The following is a 25142-nucleotide window of genomic DNA, read 5'->3' on the forward strand; positions in this document are numbered from 1 at the left end:
AGTTGGGACATTAACACTGTGCTGCAAGAGCCCAACACCTATTATTATATGTTTAGCTCAATCCCTTGTAGAAACCATGATTGAAAACGCTTCCACCACCATTTCAGACAGTGCATTCATATTTGGGCACCTCCTGATGTTGACCATCTTTATCAAAACTCCTTTTGACCTTTTTATCTAAATTGAAGAAGTTAAATTTGTTCCCTTTATCTATGCAAATCAAACCTCTCACCACTGGAGCCATTCAAGTATATCTTTTTGACATGGCAAAAGCAAAATATTGTTGAAGGTGGCATTCTGCAAGAGAAACAGAAAATGCTGGATGTAATCAATAAGTCATACAACATCCGTGGAGAGAAACAGAATGCTTGAGATTTGTTGAATGGACTTTTCAATCTTTCCTGTACCCTGTCTAAACCTTTCACGTATGTGCGTGTGAATTCCAGAATTGGACATAATGGGCTAAATCTTACATTTCCTGGCTAATTGCAAGTTCCATCAAGTTTTTTGGAGGGTTTTTCACCTACACTGTATCTTACCAAATTTTCTTCAGTAGCTACCTGTTGTCCCCTTACATTCAAATCCAGTCCCAACTTACTGCACCCTGATCCCAGAACAGCTAGCCACTACAGGCATCCTCCAAAACTAATCAACTTCCCCTGCATCTCTGCCATCTTTAAACAACTTGTGCACATGGACAAGTACTGTCAACCCGCAGTTGCCAAGCACCATTCCTGACATTTGCCCCAGGAGTGGCTGATGGGGGATAATGGCACCCAACTTTGTGGACCAGGATATGGAGGTTCTAGTGGACTTTGTCCTCTCCCAAGACCTGCAGTGGAGACTACAACACCAGGCCATACCAGCCTGGTCGGAGGTTGCACACAGCTGAGAGCAGTCTCAGCCATGTGGAGGAATGTCCAACAGCGCAGGAAGAAAGTCAGTGACCACCTCCATCCTGTCAACATAAGTGCCACCATCCTCTCTTCGATACCTCCAATTTGCTCTATCTCTGCTATTGTACTCACCTCTCAAAGATCATGCTCTATTACTATCACCAGTGCTTGCAACATCTCCCCTCACTTGCTGTCAGCCACCCCAACCCCTGACAGCACTAACCCTGCATGCTCTCTGTGCTGCCTACTCACTTGCTCAGGAAACCTCCCCACCTACACCAAAAGTAACGCTATGTGACTGACTTTCATTTCTCTTTAATACCCATGAATCTCATTCCTGGAGGACACTAACCCACAACAGGACAGAAGGAGTTCAGACAGGTGGTGAGCTGCTCAACATTTGGCTCTTCACCCCTCGTATGGAGAAGATCCTGACACTGACCACCCCAAGAGGCAGACTGACCGTGTTCAAGCCCCTGGACTGATATTGGAGGCTCCCCTTAATTTACTGTGCCAGGATGCTCTGACTAAAGGCTGCCCTTCTTGGCTTGATTAATACATGCTCACGATCATGGCAGGATTCCTAACTTTGCGTCTGCAAGGCGAGACTGAAGTAATATGAGTCCTGAAACCCTGGTTGAGGGTTCAAAGTGCACAGAGGCAAGGTGATACAATTAAGGGATGTTGCAAGCATCCAGGTCAGCTCAGAGTGAGTGCGATCACAACATGAAGAGCCCAGAGATGCAGCCTGTTCTAGTCCATGAGCTGAGTGCGTACCTTTGTGCGTGTAGTGTCCTTGCTGCAGTGTTACAATCGTGGTTGTCAGTGCAGCCTGAGGTGCAGTGTTTAAGTATAGATGTGTCCTGTGAGTGGATCAGAAATATGTACGAGTGTTCTTAAACACTTGCCCATATCAGATGCCAAAGTGCTTAGATGTGAGGCGTTGGTGGCTGGAGCATGCTCAGTGATGTTGGTGCTAGGTGTCCATGCAGAGGTTGTTTAGAATACACAGTGAGCTGAATCTGTCAGCATCCATACTAACTTCCATATCGAGATTTCTTACTGACTAATTTATTTGAGGCTTTTGGTAGTTTAGGAATCTGATGACAAATTAACAAGGAGTTTAGTGAGCAATAATCCATTGTAATTGGCAATTCTCATCACTCCTTTTTATAGAGTGTAATGAAGGAATAGGATGCTTCCGATGCCATGAAGGATCTTACTGGACTTGTATAATTCTGTCACAAATCTTGTTTTAGGCCCTAGAAGATTCCAATCAATGTTCCAGTTGTGGCTGAGTCAGTATTTTATAAATAATAACTTCCTTGATTTTATACTCTACATGTATAAAGCCCATGATTCCACATTTTTAGCCACTTTCACAGCATGTTCTGCCATTTTCTCACATACTTTCCGTCATTTCTCTGATCTTGCGCCACCATTACAATCGTGTCCCTCAGCTTCTATCGCATCGACTCTTTCTTCCTATCAAAATATATTGATATATATTTTGCATTAAATTTTATCTGCAATGTGCTGACCCATTCCATCAGCCTGTCTATTTCCTATTGAAATCCATCATAATTTTCAGTTAAGTCACTATATTCCCTAATTTGCAAATTTTGTACACCCAATTATAGGTCATTAACGCATATTATGAAGTTGTCAGATAACCACTGCTGAATAACTTCACTATAAACCTTCCTCCAGTCTGGAACAAATAACTTTCTGGCATCATTGTTCTATTTCAGTTTTGCCTGTCAATGTTTGGTTCTGAATTATCTGGGACAGACCATTGTTTCCACACTAAAATTGGCATTCCTCCAATTAGGTGAATTTACTCTCTGTTGCTCCTTGTCTTTCTTACTGATTAATTTTAAAATTTTCTCACGGGGATGCGGTGTCGATGGTCAGGCCAGCATTTATTCCCCATACCTAACTGCCCTTGCGAAGGTGATGGTGAGCTTCATTCTTGAACAGCTGCAATCCATTTGGTGCAGGAATGTTGCAGTGTGGTTATGGAGAGAGTTGCAGAATTTTGACCCAGTAACAATGAAGGAACGGCGAATTTGTTCCAAGTCAGGATGGTGTGCGTTTGGAGGAGAAACTTGCAATTAATGGTGGTTGCATGCATCTTCCCTTACTAACTACTTACTTTCCTTGAGCATCTTATCTCCAGGAAGATTTACTCATATGTACTGCAAACCAATTTTACACCTCCTAGTATTCCGTCATGGTCAGATCCCATCTGCTGCTGCACTATTTTCTAGCAACAAAATATTGAAATGGGGCAACGAAATACTCTCGGTATGAATACATGACTGAATTTCTGTCATCTGGAAGGTAATAGAATTTGCAATGTGCAAGAAGATATCATTTGTATCTACATCTCTCTGAGGATGTTGCAACTCTGTCTTGAAATTGCAAGTGATATTACTCCCTCAATGTGTACTCGGTGCATGATGATGAAAAGAGAATCCTGTTGCAGAATACCGACAGCAGCCATGATGCTTTTCTTCAGCTGTTACTGTCACACCAGCTATGAATCAGAGCCTGGTTGCTTGGTGACAGGATTATCCACTGTCTGGATGTTTCATGGCGTCTGTCTGCCACTTGATCACACGTGGACAGCATTCCTAAAGTAAGAACCATACTGCTTTCCGGTCTGTTGTGGACAAAATTCTGGCATTCAAAACCTTGCTTCTGCTGCTTGAATCATTGAGGGGAGCACCGTAATGTGCCTTGGGTTCATGATGGCTTGCTGCATCCTGCACGTTCTTATGAAAATGCAGTCCTCACTCCAGGCCTTTGGCAAGGAGCAGCTGAAAGAGGCGAAGGTAGAAGGTCGGGGGTGTCCAGGACTTCATTGCTACATACAGATTTTCCACGAGCAGCTATTCAGATTTTGTTTCCCACAAAATCATCCTTGCAGCGCTGCTACTGCTGCACCATTTCACACATTTTCCACATCTCTGATTCAAACCATCAAACTGTCCTCTTATCCAAAATCCTGAAATAAGAGAAATTTTAAAAATTGCATTCCTTAACATCTTTGTGCAATAATCCATAAAAAAAATAACGGTATACCTTTTAGACACCCTTATTCTCTGACCTGTGCATGTCTTTGCCACCAGAACTTCTACCCTGTTTAGTGCTACTTTGACTTTAGCAAGAGAGGGGGGTGGGGGTGCGGTTCTGGAGGAGAAGGCAAGTGAATTACGGTGAGGTGTTCAGTGAACATTACACCTACTGCTGTCAATTTCCTGACTGACAAAATGGATTAAAATTGGCTTCATTCAGTTAATTATATCGGCATTCCATCAAATCCCATGTATTCCCTGTCTGGTGAGTTATGTTAAAATCGTCCTCATTGTAAACAATATCATTGGAGATTTATTCGTTGTGAATGTACTGATAACCCAATTAGGTATAAATATGCACTGAATGTAACAGTCTCAGAATCTATTCTAATGACCAGACTATTAGGAGGGCTGAAAAGTGAATGTGGTGTCTTCACTACTAGATTCTGTTAGCACTTCCATTCAGTAAGACTTCTCATTGGGATATCTCTGTGAAAGAATAGTGATGAGGAGTAAATGTAAATGTTATATATTGTATCCAAAAATAGAAGTATTTAATACACTCTTGTACTTCTGTCCTGAGTACGGTCTTCATTTAGGAATCTTCTTGATTATTACACCACACACGCGTATGCACACGCACGCACACGAACCAAACCCATGAAGCCAGCAATGTAGCTAAATGCATTGGCCAAGATAAGGAAAGAAAAGTAAACTCATCATGCTATGGAGGTCCAAACTTTGAATCCTCTATTTCCCGTTGAGGCCAAGTTGAATGCTTGCATTGTGATGCTGCATTCATTTAGGTAAAATCAACTGGGGAAAGAATTTATGGAGGATTCCATTTGTCACACTTGCAGGGCACTCAGCTCTTATATACACTGAGAAGGACATTGCTGTACAAGATAATGGTTCTGAAAGGGAAGTTGGGCTTGAGATCCCAGTGGAGAAAGATGTGTCATCAGTGTCCTCTGACAGTTTTGGTAGTTATGTCTAACTAACCAACATAACTTATATTGCTATTATGTAATAAATTGCATCTTGTTAAGGCCAGTGCCTGTTCTTGTCAAGATTCACCCATGGTGCTCCATTTCTGTGAACTAAATAGGCCCTTGGACTCAATATAGAAAGTTGGATTGGTAACAGCAGTACATTCCAATTAGTAGTTGTGCTGATATCATTACACAAACAAAGTGGAGTGGTGACCAACTGATTCAGACTTTCATTACAAGAAAAACTGCTATTAAAATGTCCTGAGATCCATTAATAGTTTTAAGTTGGCTGGAATGAATCCACTATGACTGCGCGAGTGAAGGGGCATTTTTGATTTCATGTAGAAAGCATATTTTAACTCCTTTTACTTAATACTTCACAATTACCAAGCATTCTGTATTTTGACCTTGTACATTGCCCACAGTACAATGGACTGCTTAGCTAGGTTTAACAGCATGCTGCAAAATTGGCTCCATTGCAAAGATACAAAATAACCTTATCTTCCAATTTATGACTGCTTCTTTACAGCCTAAGGCTATGATAGAATCTGTGAAAGAATTTGTATAAAGTTTTGTGATAGTTCTATATGCAACATCATGGCAATATGTGTTATTGAGATAAAGGAATAGAACACACTGTCTGCTCAGCAACTCCACTCTTTTCAGAATGATTTGTAAAGAGTCTGCTGAAAGCACAAGGTCAGTGAAGAATGATGAAAAAGAAAGGCCTTTCAACAAATTTTAGTTCCTCAATGCAAAAAGAACCTACAAATCCCTTCCTTCACAGATTATAATAGATTAGATTCCCTGCAGTGTGGAAACAGGCCTCTTGGCCCAACTAGTTCACACCGACCCTCCAAAGAGTAACCCACCCGGACCCATTTCCCTCTGACTAATGCACCTAACACTATGGGCAATTCACCTGACCTGCACACCTTTGGACTGTGGGAGGAAACCCACGCAGACACGGGGAGAAAGGTGCAAGCTCCACACAGACAGTCGCCCAAGGCTGTAATCGAACATGGACCTCAGCTAACCACGGAGCCACCGTGCCGCCCTTTCCCCACAGATTAACCTTTATTTTGCAGTTTACTTTTTTTAGTATAAACTAACCTAATCATTCCATTCGATTATTCTATTTCCTGACATCAATTCTGACTTGTCCTTTTGTAGGTTGAATCTGTATTCCTATTGTTTGCTTTTCATAGTTCGGATTGAAACCATGTTCTGAATCATCTATTTTTCTGAACCATTTACTGTGCTACATTTGGTGCCTATCATGTTGACACAACCTGTATTATCATTTGCATGGACCATATTAAACTGTTTCTGCAATCCAAGTTGTACTGATTTATGTCTAGGACTTTCCTACCTTGATGTCACTTTGATTGCTAAGAAAGGAAAGTTTCAATGGTCATTTACCTGTGATGGGGGTGGGGGGGGGGGGGGGGGGTGGTGGTTTACAAGCTATTTACCTAGATCAGAAGGCAAACTCTTAGATTCAGGAGTAGACTCATCAATACAGGAGGATCTGGTCTACATTCAGGTGCATGAACACTAGCAGGGTTTATTGAACATAACTACTGTCATGACCAAACCAATCATGTGCCTTGACTGGCCCATGAGCTATGAATTTGTATAGCTTTATTAAGCTACCTTTTAATTTTTGAAGTATTTCAGTTTTTAAAAAACTGCAGCAGTTTTTTTCTTTAAACAGCGTAAGGCTTAAGTTATTACAGCACTGTTGTTGTAATTAGAGCAAGGAAACAGACCCTTCGGTCCAACTTGCCAGCTCCAATCTGACCTCGTCCCATTTGCCAAGGTAAAGTGATAAAGTTACATAAAAATACAAATACAAAGATTACTGAACTAAATCTTATATTATTGCTGAATATTACATAATTTAAGTACAGAGCCATGTCCTCGATTAAAAGGAATTTTATTTCCAAGCTTCCTTATATTTTGTTAGCCGAAGTTTACATTAAAACTATAAAGTCATAAAACCATAAACCCATGACGTTATTTTTTGACCTGGCCATCTGTCTACTAGTCCTTACAGATAGTGCTTTACAACTAACCTTGATTAAGCACAATTTAATTCCTCGTTTGTTTAATCAGATTGAATTATTGAAAAATAACTCTGCTGCTGTCCTACCTTGAGTTGGAAAAATGCCTGAGTCAGTTTCTCATCTAGTACTTTTCCAGTTCCTCCCTCACATGCATCCACGCAGTAGATATTCCCAATTGTTTCCTAACCCTTTAATTACCTAACACAAAAAAGTAACAAAGAGGATTGATGAGGGCAGAGCAGTGGACGTGATCCAAATGGACTTCAGTAAGGCATTTGACAAGGTCCCCATGGGAGACTGATTAGCAAGATTAGATCTCATGGGATACAGGGAGAACTCGCCATTTGGATACAGAACTGGCTCAAAGATAGAAGACGGAGGGTGGTGGTGGAGGGTTGATTTTCAGACTGGAGGCCTGTGACCAGTGGAGTGCCACAAGGATCGGTGCTGGGTCCACTACTTTTTGACATTTATACAAATGATTTGGATGTGATCACAAGAGGTACAGTTAGTAAGTTTGCAGATGACACCAACATTGGAGTGTACTGGACAGTGAAGAAGGTTACCTCGGATTACAACGGGATCTTGATCTGATGAGCCAATGGGCTGAGAAGTGGCAGTTGGAATTTAATTTTAGATAAATGCGAGGTGTTGCATTTTTGGAAAGCAAATCTTAATGGGACTTATACACTTAATAGTAACATCCTCGGGAGTGTTGCTGAACAAAGAGACCTTGGAATGCAGGTTCATAGCTCCTTGAAAGTGGAGTCGCAGGTAGATAGGATAGTGAAGAAGGTGTTTAGTATGCTTTCCTTTATTGGACAAAGCATTGAGTACAGGAGTTGGGAGGTCATGTTGCAGTTGAACAGGACATTGGTTAGGCCACTGTTGGAATATTGCATGCAATTCTGGTCTCCTTCCTTTTGGAAGAATGTTGTGAAACTTGAAAGGGTTCAGAAAAGATTTACAAGGATGTTGCCAGGGTTGGAGGATTTGAGCTATAGGAGGAAATTGAATAGGCTAGGGCTGTTTTTCCTGGAGTGTCAGAGGCTGAGGGGAGACCTTATAGAGGTTAATAAAATCATGAGGGGCATGGAGAGGATAAATAGACAAAGTATTTTCCCTGGGGTGGGGGAGTCCAGAACTAGAGGGCACAAGTTTAGGTTGAGAGGGGAAAGGTATAAAAGAGACCTAAGGGGCAACTTTTTAACGCAGATGGTGGTGAGGGTATGCCGTAGAAAGTGGTGGTGGCTAGTACAATGGCAACATTTAAAAGGCATCTGGATAGGTAAACTAATAGGAAAGGTTTGGAGGGATATGCTGGCAAATGGGACTAGATGTGGTTGAGATATCTGATCGGTTATGGGGTCTGTTTCTGTGCTGTACATCTCTGACTCTAACTCTTAATTTTGTTCTATTCCTTTTACTCTCATTGCAAATTTTAACCTAATTATTATAAAATCTCTACGTGGTATATGTCAATGCCTTAATGATCTAAAAATTCCTCCATGTTATATCAACCATCTTAACCATGTCATGCTATTGTCACGAAGCTAAATATTTTTGGACCCATGTATTTTCACAATAGTCACTCTGTATGTTTGTGACACACACTACTCCAACCATAATTGTACACTTGCATTTAAATATTACATATTGCTGTGTATGTGTGTAGGTGGGGTGGCAGGGTTTTGTTTACCTCTCCATTCATGGGTGCAGCATGTTGACAAGTGTGAATTCTCAAAGCCAATAACTAAAGTTTTGGGAATGAGGGCTGAGTCGTAGGCTCACAGAAACAGAAACCATCGAGACCCTTCTATCACCCAGACATATTACAGAACTGCAATAGTGTATGTGCGTGGTGAACTAGCTAGCAAAATTCTTGATCCATTTAGCCCAGGTTAGTGATCAGGTGTGGTGCAGGATTAAGTATCAACAGCATTCGTATGACAAATTCAAGGAAATACTTATTTCACATGAAGTGCCTCTACATCACGAACCTGATCTTCCTAAATGATAACACTGGCAGGTGCATCATCCACAAGTCTGGAAACCGTTTCATTTCAAGTTCATTATAATGAACCAATCTACCTCACTTCCAGATCTCTGCCTGACATGGAACAAAGGTGTGCCATAATTGAAGAAGAAAATTTAACAAACTGGGCTGTGAGAATTTTTTTGGATACGTCTTATGACTACTGGTTAAAATTGAAACTGACCATGAGCTTTTCTTAAGACTCTAGTTACCATGTAGTCTGCTTGGGCTTTCATGGACCCATGGATGAGAATGTTATCTATATGGCTTATGATATCTTCCATACCATCAAATATGTTGGTGTGGACATTGTCATTATTTTTTTCCCCATGGTTTAATTGCGGACTGAAATGAGAAAAGAACAAATTTAAAATCAAGAATTGCTATCGGATTGATGCATTTTTTGAAAGCACATAAACTGACACTCATTGCAAGCATCGTTTACACAGCAGCTTGTTTGAGCATTGGTTAAAACATGATTAATGATGTGCTGGAGCTGAAGGGATGTGTACAGATGGCAGCAAGAAGCTGATTGGACTCTATACTAGTGACCAGTTATCTATGGCGAAGCCCTTCTGCTTGTCAACAATTACATGATTGGTTCTAGATTAGCAGTTTTTAAAAACAGCTTAGGGCTTTCAACAAGACATAGAGAGAGAAAACTAACCTGGCAGAGGGCGGGAATGTAAGTAGTAGTGAGACAATAGAGATGGTTAAGGCTGGTATAGAAGTTAGAGTGGATAAAGAGTAAAGCTGGAAAAAGCACATCAGGTCAAGCAGCATCAGAGGAGAAGGGGAATTAATGTTTCAGGTCAGAACCTTTCATCAGAATGCAAGGTTCTGACCTGAAATGTCAACTCCCCTTCTCTGATGCTGCTTGACCTGCTGTGCTTTTTCCAGCTTTAGCCACTCTAACTCTCCAGCATCTGCAGTTCTCACTATCTCCTGGAAATTAAAGAGTTCAAGTTAGATAGACAAGGCAGACAAGAGCATGGCAGGGAATGAGGGAAAACTGATAACTTAAACTGCATTTATTTCAAGACAAGAGGCCTGACAGATAAGGCAGATGAACTCAGGGCATGGATGGGGATATCATAGCTATTAGACATGGCTGAGGGAGGGACAGCTCAATGTTCCAGGGTACGGACAGGAAGGATAGAAGGGGAGGCAAGTGTCATTTTAAACTAGGGAAAACATCATGGCAGAACTGGAGAGGATATTCCTTAGGGATCATCTGCTGAAACTGGAATGGATGGAAATGAGAAATAAGAAGGGAGTGATCAGCTTTGACAGGATTTGATATAGGTCCCCTAATAGTCAATGGGAAATTGAAGAGCAATGTAGGGAGATCACAGGTAAGAGTAATAGGGTTGTAATGATGGGGGGTGTTAACTTTCCAAATGCAGACTGGGAGTGCCAAAGCATTAAGGGCTTGAATGGAATGTTGTATGTTCAATAAAACCTTTCTCAATCAGTATAGAGATGGCCGTCCTAGAAAAGGGGTAACATCTGACCTCCTGTTCGGAAATAAGGCAGAGCAAGTCTCTGAGGTGTTAGTGGGGGAGTTTTTGACATTCTATTAGTTTTTAAATTGTAATGGAAAAGGATAGCCCTGGTCCACAAGTTAAAGTTCTAAATTGGGACAAGGCCAATTTTAGTGGTGGCACAGTGGATTGTTAAGTTTATCTAAGAGTACAACAGGATCTTGATCAATTGGACCAGTGAGCCAAGGCGTGTCAAATGGAGATTAAATCAGATAAAGCTGTTGCATTTTGGTAAGACAAAACCAGGCAGGGCTTACACAGTTAATGGTAGGACCCTGGGGAGTGTTCTCAAACAGAGATGCCTGGAGAATGCAGGTATATAGTTCCTTGAAAGTAGCATCACATGTGATGAAGAAGGCATTTTGCATATTTACCCTCATCAGTCAGAGCACTGAGTACAGGAGTTGGAACATCATGTTACAGCTCTCTAAGACATTGGTAAGGCCATATTTGGAGCACTGCATACAATTCCCCCATGCCAAAGGAAAGATGTTATTAAACTGGAAAGGGTGTAAAAAGATTTACAAGGATCCCACCAATTCCTTGAACTATAGGGAGATGGTTGTACAGGCTGAGAATGTTTCCTTGGAGTGCGGGAGGCTGTCTGGTAACCTTACAGAGATTTACAGAATAATGACAGACGCAGATAAGGTGTGTAGCCAAGGTCTTTCCCCCAGGGTAGGGAACTCTAAAACTAGAGATCATGTGTTTAAGGTAAGAGGGGAAGGATTTAAAAGGGACCTTGCATTTGTCTGAATTAAACTCCATTTGCTATTCCTTTGTCACTGGTCCAATTGATCAAGATCCCATTGTACTCTTAGATAACCTTTTTCACATTCCAGTTTCAGCAGATGATCCCTAAGGAATATCCTCTCCAGTTCTGCCATGATGTTTTCCCTCATTAAAAATGGCACTTGCCTCCTCTTCTATCCTTCCTATCCGTACCCTGGAACATTGAGCTGTTCCTCCCTTAGCCATATCTCTCTAAAACTATGATATCCCCACCCCATATATGGAACGAGCTGACAGAAGAAGTGGTAGAGGCAGGTACAATTATGGCATTTATAAAACATTTGTACAGCTACGTGGAGAGGAAAGATTTAGAGGGATATGGGCCAAACACTGGAAAATGGGACTCAGTTTAGGAAACTTGGTCGGCATGGACGAGTTGGGCCAAAAGGCCTGTTTCCTAGCTGCATGACTCTGACCCTTTATCAGATCTCCACCAGCTCAGGAATTAATAGAGTAAACCTTTCAAGTTCAATATCATTTCTCTTTGAACAGTGATATCAGACTTGAAACATTAACTTTTTGTTTCTTTTTGCACAGATACTGCCAGATCTGCTGTATTTCTCCAGCATTTTCTGCCTTTTATTTTGAATTTCTAGCATCTGCTGTGTTTACTTTAAAATTTGCTCCAAAACTTAAGGCTGGACTGCTTTAATTACAAAGCTTTATCTAGAGATCAGTTTTCCAGCTGTAACAGTGGGGAATATCCAAGAAGGCAATGGAAAGTTTTGAATATCAAAGCTCGCCTCCCAGCACAAGGTCAGCAGTGGAATCAAATTTTGGAGGATGTTTGTGCTTGTGGAAAGCAAGAGTCCGGAGCATAACAGGCCAAATCTTTCCTCAAGATGCCCAGAGTGTGATTTAGGCTATTCATGTTCTCACAATGGGAAGAACTATATCTGTCATAAAATCGTACAGTATAGAAGAAGCCCTTTGGCCCATCAAAACTGCACAAAAAAAATCTGCTCAAATCTGGACTAATCCCACTTTCCAGCAATTGAAGGGATGGTCCTCGTCCAAGTAATGTTTAAAAGGAGTGAAGTTTTCCCCCTCAGCCATCCTCCCAGGCAGTGCATTCAAGATTCTCACCACCCTCTGGGTGAAAATATTTCTCCTCATGGGGATTGTGTTCAAATAGCGACTGAAATCGTTGAGTGACGAAAATAGCCTGTTTTATTCAGCAACCGCAAATAGCGCAAGTTCGAGGCGGCTATAGAATCCCAAAATACAATTCTTTCAAACACCCTTTTGTTCACACTTCTTACCTACAATTAAGTTAAAAATCAAACACCAGGTTATAATCTAACAGGCTAATTTGGAAGCACTAGCTTTCGGAGTGCTGCTCCTTCATCAGGTGGTTGCAACACTATGAAAGCTAGTGCTTCCAAATAAACCTGTTGGACTATAACCTGGTGTTGCGTGATTTTTAACTTTGTCCACCCCTGTCCAACACCGGCTACTCCATATCATGGCTCACATATATTAGAATGTGTTGCTGGAAAAACGCAGCAGATCAGCTTTTCCAGCAACACATTTTCAGCTCTGATCTCCAGCATCTGCAGTCCTCACTTTCTCCTCACATATATTAGAATTCCATTACGACGGTGCTGCACCTTTTATCTATAGTACACAAAGGTTTGAGGGGCTTCTGTCCTGGGAGACACGAAGTGGGTTATAAACATAAATTAAGTGCAGGCTGTTATTTTTGTTGGATTAAGTGTGTCTGTCCAGTCTGTGCTCTCATAATTAAGAGGTGTTAGTCCTTTTGTCTTTTAAGTTAGTAAATGTTAGTAAAAATATTAGACCGAGATGCTATAAGTTAGACATTGTACCTGAACTTAATAAGAGAATAAAGGATACTGAACTGATGACAGCAGCAGGAGTGTGAGGTTTGTTTGCTATTTGACAGTGTGAGTTTCGTTCATTCATTCAATTTCACGTAAGTGCAGCTTTGTCAATTAGTTTCTTAAAGGGATAGAAGGTATTTAACAAGTACATGCTAACTGGGGAAACTGTTTTGTGTTCTGTAATCTGTTCAGGTCCGGGAGATGGTTGGTTAGGGCCGATTAATATTAGTGTTTCGTGAAGACATGATGACGGGGATGGTATTGTTCTGTATGCTCGACTTCTAGCAAGGGCTAACAAGGTGTGAAAATGCAGTGATGGGTTTGAAAGGGTTCTTTTGATTAGAAAGGGTTGTTTTAAATTTGGTCTATTTTATGGTAGTAAAATATACTACAGAACCATTGTTTTATAAATGAATGAATGAAACCGTGTTGTAGTAGGGCGTTACAAATGAATGAAATGGGAACGTAGTGTTCATTTGTGAGTGAGTTAGTGAAGGAGTTATGAATGAATAGATATGAAGCACTTGGGAGTGGGTTAGTGCAGGGACTTAGAATACAGTACCTCACTCTCAAATCGACCTTTTGCTTTTCACCTTAAAATTACGCTCCCTAGTTATTGACCCTTTGACTAAAGGATACAGCTGCTTTCTATCTACCCTGTCTATGCCCCTTCATAAAATTATATACATCAACCGGGTCCCCTCTCAGCCTTCTCTGCTTTAAAGGAAACAATCTGAGCTGATCCAGCCTCTCTTCATAACTAAATCATTCCATCCCAGACAACATGTCAAGATTAGAGTCGTGCTGGAAAAGCACAGCTGGTCAGGCAGCAACTGACTAGCAGGAAAATCGTCGTTTCAGGCAAAAGTCCTTCAGACAACATCCTGGTGAATCTCTTCCTTCCTATATTGCAGTGACCAGAACAACATGTGGCTTATCCAAAGCTTTGTACCGCTCCATCATAACATCCCCACCCTTTTCAGCTGTGCCACAATTAATGAAGGCAAGTGTTCCACATGCCTTCTGGACCAACCTAGGTGAAAGTGAGGACTGCAGATGCTGGAGATCCGAGTCCAGATTAGAGTGATGCTGGAAAAGCACAGCAGGTCAGGCAGCATCTGAGGAGCAGGAAAATCAACATTTCGGGCAGGAGCCCTTCAATCTGAACTAACCTGGTAACCTTTCAGCTGCTGCCTTCAGGAATCTGTGAATAAGCACCTCAAGATCCCTCTGTTCCTCTGAGTTCCCTAGTGTCTTGCCATTCAATGAATACTCCCTTGTCTTGTTATAACTTCCAAAGTGCATCATCTCACACTTTTCAGTGTTAAATTTCATCTGTCACGGATCTGTCCATCTGACCAACCCATCTGTGTCCACAACCAAATGACCATAAGAGATAAGAACAGGAGTAGGCTGTTTAGCCTCTTGAGTCTGCTCCACCATTCAACAGGATCATGCTGATCTGATAATCCTCCTGTAACCTAAGCCCTTCTTCCATTGTGTCAAAACTAACTTGTTTATCAAACCTCCCCCTTTGGTCTCTTCTATATTTGAAGGTGCCGGTGTTGGACTGGGGTGTACAAAGTTAAAAATCACACAACACCAGGTTATAAGACTCAACAACCACCTGATGAAGGAGCACCACTCTAAAAGCTAGTGCTTCCAAATAAATCTGTTGGACTATAACCTGGTGGTGTGTGATTTTTAACTCTCCTATATGTATCACGAACAGCAATGCATTCAGCACTGATGCAATGTTACCCCAGTGGGCTCTGGCTTCCAGACACACAAACAGCCTTCTGCCATTGTCCTCTGCCTCATACCTCTCAGCAAATTTTGTATCCAATTTGTTGGGTTACCATGGTTTCTATATGCTTTTATCATATTTATCAGTCTCCCATGTGGGCTCTTGTCAAAGGCTTTGCTGAAATCCAGATAAACTACATCAGCTGCACTGCCCTCATTTACACAACTTTATCACCTCCTTGAGAAATTCTACCAAATATGTTAGGCATGACCTTCTTCTGACAAAGCCATGCTGACTATCTCTGATCGAACCTGGCATTTCCAAGTGGAGATTAATTCTCTCCTTCACAATTTTCTTCAGTAGTATCCCTGCCACTGATAGGAGATTCACTGGTCTGTCATTTTCTGGTTTATGTCAATCATTTTACTTGAAAGTGGAAGTGCACTAGCTTTCCTCCCTTCTTCTGGCACCTTCCCAGTGAGCAGAAAAGAATTAAAACTTTGTGTCATAAGGCCTGTAACTTCCTCCCTCATATCCCAGAGCAGCCTGGGCAAAAACTCTTGGACCTGAGGATTTGTCCACTTTTAACCTGCCAGCATCTCTAACACCACCTCACTTCCTAGGTCAATCTGATATTTCTTCCCCATGTCTGAATATGATTCTCTTCCAACTTGGTTCAACCTGGCATGCAATGAAGCAGACCTTCAAGCAGATTTCAGTAAAATGATATAGAATCGTGTTGTTTAATGGCTGCACCTTCAGATTGATTGAACAATATTGTTGTAAAGAATTAAAAAATGGCTTTTATTGTTGTTGCTGTTGGGATGCAAACAAATATTCTGCTGGTTTTCTTTTTGAAGGATCATCGATTTAGTGATGAAATTGACAAGTTGGCGGGTTATAAGACGAAGTCCATTCTGTGCATGCCGATCCAGAGCTGTGATGGGGAGATTATTGGGGTAGCACAAGCCATCAACAAAAACCCTGCAGGAGTCCCTTTCACCGATGATGATGAAAAAGTAAGAACTCTACTTGGTACAGGTCCAATTTTTCATTTGTAATAAGTGTCTATGTTGTAAATTGTTTCACTTAAATTTGGGGCACTCAAGACATTAACACCAGAAAACAAATGTCCTTTTGAATTAAAAACTAACGATGTTTGGAAGAAAAAAATCAAGTTCGCTATTTCATTATAAGTGCTTTCATTCTACTGTGCAAATATTAGCCACATTTATTTCAAAAAGGTATTTAAATGCTAATATTCTTTGATGTATTGGATAGAACTTTAAGGAAGTTCATTAATTGCATGACTTCGTATTTAGTTTATAGTGCCAAATTCTGGAGTTACATGACTTATTTGAGAATAATTGCAATATATATTTTTATGACAAGGTTTACTGGAAGTTTCCATTGATAAATTTGTTGCTGTATTGATCTTATCTCAAAAAAAATGCAATTATCAATCAGTTATTATGACTGGAAGATACGGGAAACAAAGTGTAGGAAGGCAAATTACATGTAGGCCTTTATTGATCGAAGGGTCTGTTTCCATGCTGTATGAGTCTCTGACTCTATTATTAGAAGCTGGAATTTAAACGTAGGGCTGTTTCGCTACAACTGCACAGAGAATTGCCAAGTCCACACTTGAAGCACTGTGTGCAAATTTTTTTTTCAAATTTAGAATAAACCGGCATTGGAGATAGTAGATCAGGAGATGTACTAAGCTGATTCCAGGGATGGAGGGCTTGCCTTATCAAAAACAGTGATCTTATTGAAACATGCAAAATTGAGGTGTTTTAGCAGAGTAGACATTGAAAAGATATTTCTTGAACAAGCAAGATAGCTACAGAATTACGGGACACTCTTGAGATGTGAAGGAGCTTTTTCTCTGAGGATAGTGAACGTCTTGAGTTCTGCACTCCAAAAAGTTGTGGAGACTGGATCAAGGAAAGTATTTTAAAATGAAGTAGATGTTTGTAATATCGAGCAGTTGAGAGCTTTGAGGAGCTGGTGCCAAAGAGGAGTTGAAGCCTGGAGCAGATCAGCCATGATCTTATAGAATGGCTGGGCAGGCTTGAAGGGTTAAAATGTCTACTCCTGCTGTTATTTTTAATGTTCTTAGCCTAACATGGATAGCTCAATGAACTTAGGATCATAATTAATATAGTGACATTAAAAAATGAATAAATTATAAGATCAAAGAGATTTTCAGCACGGAAACAGACCCTTTGGTCCAACTTGTCCACGCCGATCAAAATTGGAGGTGTAGTGGCCAGCGAAGAGGGTTACCTCAGATTACAACAGGATCTTGACCAGATGGGCCAATGGGCTGAGAAGTGGCAGATGGAGTTTAATTCAGATAAATGCGAGGTGCTGCATTTTGGGAAAGCAAGTCAGAGCAGGACTTATACACTTAATGGTAAGGTCCTATGGAGTGTTGCTGAACAAAGGGGCCTTGGAGTGAAGGTTCATAGCTCCTTGAAAGTGGAGTCGCAGGTGGCTGGGGCTGTTTTCCCTGGAGCGTCGGAGGCTGAGGGGTGACCTTATAGAGGTTTACAAAATTATGAGAGGAATTAATAGGGTAAATAGACAAAGTCTTTTCACGCAGAGGGTGGTACGTGTATGGAATGAGCTGCCAGAGGAAGTGGTGGAGGCTGGTACAATTGCAACATTTAAGAGGCATTTGGATGGGTATATGAATAGGAAGGGTTTGAAGGGATATGGGCTGGGTGCTGGTAGGTGGGACTAGATTGGGTTGGAATATCTGGTCGGCATGGACGGGTTGGACTGAAGGGTCTGTTTCCATGCTGTACATCGCTATGACTCTATAACCAAATATCCCAATCTAATCTAGTCCCATTTGCCAGCACCCGGCCCATATCCCTCCAAACCCTTTTCTATTCATATACCCATCCAGATGACTTTTAAATGTTGCAATTGTACCAGCCTCCAGCTCATTCCATACACGTACCACCCTCTGCTTGAAACAATTGCCCCTTTGGTCTCTTTTATATCTTTCCTCTATCACTCTAAACCTATGCCCTCTAGTTCTGAACTACCCCATCCGAGGGAAAATACCTTGTCTGTTTAACCTATCCATACCCCTCACAATTTTATAAACCTGTATAAGTTTGTGGGGCTGGGGTGAAGGTAGCTGGAAATGTGATAGGTAGATGAAGGTGCAGGTGGAAGTGATAGGCTAGAGGGGAGGGTGGAGCAGATGGGTAGGAAGGAAGGAAGATGGACAGGTAGGACTGGTCAGGGGGCAGTGCTGAGATGGAGGCTTGGGACTGGCATAGGGTAGGGGGAGGGGAAATGAGGAAACTGGTGAAATCCACATTGGTCCCATGTGGCTGCAGGAAGATGAGGTGCTCTTCCTCCAGGTGTCCGGTGGAGGGTTTGGCGATGGAGGAGACCCAGGACCTGCATGTCCTTGGTGGAGTGGGAGGGGGAGTTAAAGTGTTCACCACGAGGCGATGGGGTTGGTTGATGCAGGTGTCCCAGAGATGTTCTCTGAAGCATTCCACAAGTTGGCATCCTGTCTCCCTGATGTAGAGGAGACCACATTGGGTGCAACGGATACAGTAGATAATGTGTGTGGAAGTACAGATAATTTCTGTTGGATGTGGAAAGACCCTTTGGGGCCTTGGATGGAGGTGAAGGGTGCAGCTTTTGCACTTCCTGCAGAGGTTGGTGGGGTGGAAGTTGAGGGCCAGGGGGGGGTTCTGTCCCTGTTGCAATTGAAAGGGTGGGGTTCAAGGGCAGAGGAGCGGGAAGTGGAGGAGGTGTACTGGAGAGCATCATCAACTACATAGGAGGGGAAATTGAAGTCTTTGAAGAAGGAGACCATCTGAGATGTTCCATGTTGAAATTGGTCCTTCTGGGAGCAGATGCAGTGGAGATGGAGGAAAAGGCATGGCATTTTACATGCTGCAGGATGGGAGGAGGTGTAGTCCAGGTAGCTGTGGAGGTCAATGGCTGTGTAGGAAATTACCATGTTTAGTCAGTCACTGGAGGTGGAGATGAAGAGGTCCAGGAAGGGGAGGGAGGTGTCCGAGATGGTCCAGGCGAATTTGAGGGAGGGCTGATTCCTGATGAAGGGTTTATGCCCAAAATGTCGATTCTCCTGCTCCTCAGATGCTACCTGACCTGCTGTGCTTTTCTAGCACCACATTCTTGACAGGTGAATTTGAGGTTGGGTGGAAGGTTTTGTGAGTTTGATGAACTATTCAATCTCCTCGTGGGAGCATGAGGTAGCGCCGATATAGTCATCGATGAAGCAGAGGAAAAGGTGGGAAATGGTGCCGGTGTAACTGCAGAAGATGGACTGCTCCACATACCCGACAAAGAGGCAGGCATAGCTGGGGCCCATTCCAGTGTCCATGGGCCCTAGCACTCAATGCCTTATCTTCACCATGGACACCCAGTCCCTCTGCACATCTACCCAACACGACAAAGGCCTCCCAGCCTTCCGATTCTTCCTCTGATGCTGAACCAACCAGTACCCTTCCACTGACACCCTCATCTACCTGGCTGAACAAGTCCTCACCCTCAACAACTTCTCCTTCCAATCCTCCCACTTTCTGCAAACCAAAGAGGTAGCCATGAGCACTCTCATAGGCCCATGAGCCTCCGTCCTTGAACCTTCCACCCCACCAACCTCTTTATACATTGCATCATCCTCCGTGACTTCTGCCACCTACAAACAGTCCAGGATATATTTCCCTCCCTAACCTTCTCTGCATTCAGGAGAGACAATTCCCTCCGTGACATCCTTGTCAGATCCACACCCTCCCCCACCCTGGCACCTTCCTCTGCTACTGCAGGAAATTCAAAACTGCGCCCACTTCTCACCTCTGTCTAAGGAGCCCGAGAATCTTTCCACATCAGACAGAAATTTACCTGTACTTCCATGCACGTTGCCTACTATATCCGTTGCATCAGATGTGGTCTCCTGTATCTCATGGAGACAGGATGTCTATGTGCGGATCGTTTCAGAAACATCTCTGGGACAGCCATACCAACCAACTGATTTGGCTTTAAGTATACTCCCACTGCCTTTGTACTCTAAGGATTCACTTGATCTCTGTCTACATCTGTGATATGCTTTCTTCTTTTTATTAACCAAAGCCTCAATTTCTCTCATCATCCAGCATTCATAGAGTCATAGAGATGTACAGCATGGAAACAGACCCTTCAGTCCAACCGGTCCATGCCGACCAGATATCCCAACCCAGTCAATGCCCATCTGCCAGCATCCGGCCCATATCCCTCCAAACCCTTACTATTCATATACCCATCCAAATGCTTCTTAAATGTTGCAATTGTACCAGCCTCAACCACTTCTTCTGGCATCTCATTTCATAAACGTAACACCCTCTGGGTGAAAATGTTGCCCCTTAGGTCTCTTTTATATCTTTTCCCTCTCACCCTAAACCTATGTGCTCTAGTTCTGGACCCCATGGAAAAGACTTTGCCTATTTACCCTCTCCATGCCCCTCATAATTTTTAAACCTCTGTAAGGTCACCCCTCAGCCTCTGACGCTCCAGGGAAAACAGCCCCAGCCTGTTCAGCCTGTCCCTATAGCTCAAATCCCCCAACCCTGGCAACATTCTTGTAAATCTTTTCTGAACCCTTTCAAGTTTCACAACATCTTTCTGGTAGGAGATCAGAATTGCATGTAATATTCCAACTGTGGCCTAACCAATGTCCTGTACAGCCGCAACATGACCTCCCAATTCCTGTACTCAATACTCTGACCAATAAAGAAAGCATACCAAACGCCTTCTTTACTATGCTATCTACTTGTGACTCCACTTTCAAGGACCTATTAACCTGCATTCCAAGGTCTCTTTGTTCAGCAACACTCCCTAGGACCTTACCATGAAGTGTATAAGTCCTGCTAAGATTTGCTTTTCCAAAATGCAGCACCTCGCATTTATCTGAATTAAACTCCATCTGCCACTTCTCAGCCCATTGGCCCATCTGGTCCAGATCCTGTTGTAATTTGAGGTACCCCTCTTCGCTATCCATCACACCTCCAATTTTGCAAACTTACTAACTTTACCTCTCGTGCTCGCATCCAAATCATTTATATAAATGACAAAAAGCAGAGGATCCAGCACCAATCCTTGTGGCACTCCACTGGTCACAGGCATCCAGTCTGAAAAACAACCCTCCACCACCACCCTTTGTCTTCTACTTTTGAGCCAGTTCTGTATCCAAATGGCTAGTTCTCCCTGTATTCCATGAGATCTAACCTTGCTAATCAGTCTCCCATGGGGACCTTGTCGAATGCCTTACCGAAGTCCACATAGATCACATCTGCCACTCTGCCCTCATCAATCCTCTTTGTTACTTCTTCAAAAAACTCAGTCAAGTTTGTGAGACATGATTTCCCACGCACAAAGCCATGTTGACTATCCTGAATCAGTCTTTGCCTTTCCAAATATATGTACATCCTGTCCCTCAGGATTCCCTCCAACAACTTGCCCACCACTGAGGTCAGGCTAACCGTTCTGTAGTTCCCTGACTTGTCTTTACCGCCCTTCTTAAACAGTGGCACCACGTTTGCCAACCTCCAGTCTTCCGGCACCTCACATGTGAGTATTGATAATACAAATATCTCAGCAAGAGGCCCAGCAATCCCTTCTCTAGCTTCCCTTGGAGTTCTCGGGTATACCTGATCAGGTCCTGGGGATTTATCCACCTTTAACCGTTTCAAGACATTCAGCACTTCCTCCTCTGTAATCTGGACATTTTGCAATGTCACCATCTATTTCCCTACAGTCTATATCTTCCATATCCTTTTCTACAGTAAATACTGTTGCAAAATATTCATTTACTATCTCCCCCATTATCTGTGGTTCCACACAAAGGCCGCCTTGCTGATCTTTGAGGGGCCCTATTCTCTCCCTAGTTACCCTTTTGTCCTTAATATATTTGTAAAACCCTTTGGGTTCTCCTTAATTCTGTTTGCCAAAGCTACCTCATGTCCCTTTTTTGCCCTCCTGATTTCCCTCTTAAGTATACTCCTACTTCCTTTATACTCTTCTAAGGATTCACTCGATCTATCCTGTCTGTACCTGATTTATGCTTTCTTCTTTTTCTTAACCAGACCCTCAATTTCTTTAGTCATGCAGCATTCCCTATACCTACCAACCCTTCCTTTCACCCTGACAGGAATATACTTTCTCTGGAATCTTTTTACCTAATTTCTGATGTCTTCCCATTTTCCAGCCATCCCTTTCCCTGCGAACATCTGCCTCCAATCAGCTTTCGAAAGTTCTTACCTAATATCGCCAAAATTAGGTTTCTACCAATTTAGAACTTCGACTTTTAGGTCTGGTCTATCCTTTTCCATAACTATTTTAAAATAAATAGAATTATGGTTGCTGGCCCCAAAGTGCTCCCCCACTGACATCTCAGTCACCTGCCCTGCCTTTTTCCCAAGAGTAGTTCAAGTTTTCCACCTTCTCTAGGAGGTACATCCACGTACTGTCTCAGGAAATGTTCCTGTACACACTTAACAAATTCCTCTTCATCTGATGGGCGGCATGGTGGCACAGTGTTTAGCACTGCTGCCTCACAGCGCCAGAGACCCGGGTTGAAATCTCACCTCTGGCAACTGTCTGTTTGGAGTTTGCACATTCTCTCTGTGTCTGTGTGGGTTTTCTCCGGGTGCTCCGGTTTCCTCCCACAGTCTAAAGATGTGCAGGTTAGGTGAGTTGGCCATGCTAAATTGCCCGTAGTGTTAGGTGTAGGGGAATGGGTCTGGGTGGGTTGCTCTTCGGAGGGTCAGCGTGGACTTGTTGGGTCGAAGGGCCTGTTTCCACACTGTAAGTAATCTAATCTAATCATAAACCTATAATGCTTTGGCAGTCCCAGTCTATGCTTGGAAAGTTAAAACTCCTACCATAACCATCCTATTATTCTTACTGAAATCTCCACACAAATCTGTTTTTCAATTTCTCTCTGACCACTATGGCGGCGGGAGTCTATAATACAATCCTAATAAAATGATCATCCCTTTCTTATTTCTCAGTTCCACCCAAATAACTTCCCTGGATGTATTCCAAGGAATATCCTCGTTCGTTAAGTATAAATGCTATCCCTTAACAAATGCGTCACTTCCCCATCTCTCTTGCCCCCCTTTCTATTCTTCTTATAGCATTTCTATATTGGAACATCAAGCTGCTAGTCTTGTCCATCCTTAAGCCATGTTTCTGTAATTGCTATGATATTCCAGTCCCATGTTTCTAACCATGCCTTGAGTTCATCTGCCTTCCCTGTTAGGCCTGTTGGATTAAAGTAGATGCAACATCAGTCCTACCTTATTCTCTGCTTTGTCCCTGCCTGCCCTGACTGTTTGGCTCATTTCTTTTCTCACTTTAGTTATGGAAAAGGATAGACCAGACCTAAAAGTCGAAGTTCTAAATTGGTGGAAACCTAATTTTGACGATATTAGGTAAGAACTTTTGAAAGCTGATTGGAGGCAGATTGATCACTTTCCTCACTATTTCTCTTAGTCTCACCCTCCCACCTTACTAGTTTAAATCCTCTCGAACAGCTTTAGCAAATCTTCCTGCTAATATATTTGTCCCCTTTCAGTTCAGGTTCAATCTGTCCTCCTTGTACAGGTCACTTCTACCCCAAAACATCTTCCAATGTTCCAAAAATGTGAACCCTTCTCTTCTGCACCAGCTCCTCAGCCATGCATTTATCTGCTCTATCCTCCTATTACAACCCTCACTAGCTCATAGCACTGGGAATAATCCACGTATTACTACCCTCAAGGACATCCTTTTTAAATCCCTGCCTAACTTTCTATATTTTTCCTTCAGAATCTCATCCTTTTTTTATCCTATGTTGTTGGTACCAATGTGTGCAATAACCTCCTGCTGGTCCCTCTCCCCCTTGAGAACGTTCTGCATCCTCTCTGAGACCTGCTTGATCCTGGCACCACTGAAGCAACGCACCATTCTGATTTTTCGCTGCTGGCCGCAGAAACATCCATCTTTGCTCTTGACTAGAGAGTCCCCTATCACAATTGATCGGTTGGAACCCGATGTACTCCTTATTGCATTAGAGCCTGTCCTAATACCAGAACCTTGGCTATCCGTGCTACATTCCCCTGAGAGTCGATCATCCCCAACCTTTTCCAAAGCAGCATACTTGTTTGAGATGGGATCCTGCACTACCTGCCTACCTCTGCTACCTTTCCTGGTGTTAACCCATCTACCTGACTGTATCTATGACTTTTCTCTTTTTTCTCATAACTGCCATCCATCAGACCCCCTAGCTCTTGTAAATTGCTCATTTCCTCTAACTGCTGTTTTAGCTGATACGTGCGGCCTGATAGGAGTCGCAGCCAAAGACACGTCCTGCAGACATAATCATCAGTAACATTGAAACTCCCTAAACTCCCACATCTGACAGGAAGAGCATATTACTCAACAAACAGCAATCTTTGCTCCTTCACAACCTACAGACTCAGAAAATAGCACCATCCTTTTATTCTAGAAAGAAAATGCTTCTAGCTACCTTAGTACTTATGGTTTCTATTTTAAAAATTAATCAAGAGACAGATCTCAATAAAACATATGATCAAGAAATAACCCACTCTACTCACTCCTGTAGACTTACAGCAAGTTACATGTTAAAAGCTATGCACTAATCTGTTCCTGTGCTGTGAGCTCTCCCACACAAGTTCCTCCAAGGTTAGCTATGAATTTTGCTGTTTGATAATTTTTCCTAAACACACTCTGATGTCTAGAGATACATGAACTCAAACAGCAAAGGCAGTAACTGTGCAGATTCACTGCTGTGTCAGTTAGCAGAGTAGGTTTCTTTTCTCTCTCTCCCTCACTGACCATGTGGTCACTGCCTTTGGTCTGGCTTCCTCCTTTTAAAAGTGCAGTTGTTTTCATCTTTTTTCCCCAAAGTTCCAAAACAATGCAACAGCTTATTAAAAAAAACAGTAACTGCTACTCCTGGAATTTGAGGAAATCACCTGCAACACCTAAAAAAACCTTAAAAAAGGGAGCCGTTCTTACAGCCACAATTGTTTTCCCCATCCTTCATCTTGGATTACCCAGAATTACTTGGAAAAGGTGGACGCTAGGAAATTGTTTCCGTTAGGT

At 42.4% G+C, this 25142-nt stretch overlaps 1 protein-coding gene across 1 annotated transcript in view; it reads left to right on the forward strand.

Moving 5' to 3' along the window:
- Positions 1-25142, forward strand: part of pde11al (phosphodiesterase 11a, like) — a 295860-nt gene that overhangs the window by 92803 nt on the left and 177915 nt on the right. The window contains exon 2 of the mRNA XM_060825345.1: positions 15860-16018. Within this exon, the coding sequence (XP_060681328.1) occupies positions 15860-16018 (159 nt within the window). The remainder of the gene's footprint in view (positions 1-15859; positions 16019-25142) is intronic.

Source organism: Hemiscyllium ocellatum, chromosome 5 (genome assembly GCF_020745735.1).
Source record: "Hemiscyllium ocellatum isolate sHemOce1 chromosome 5, sHemOce1.pat.X.cur, whole genome shotgun sequence".
Lineage (NCBI taxonomy): Eukaryota > Metazoa > Chordata > Chondrichthyes > Orectolobiformes > Hemiscylliidae > Hemiscyllium > Hemiscyllium ocellatum.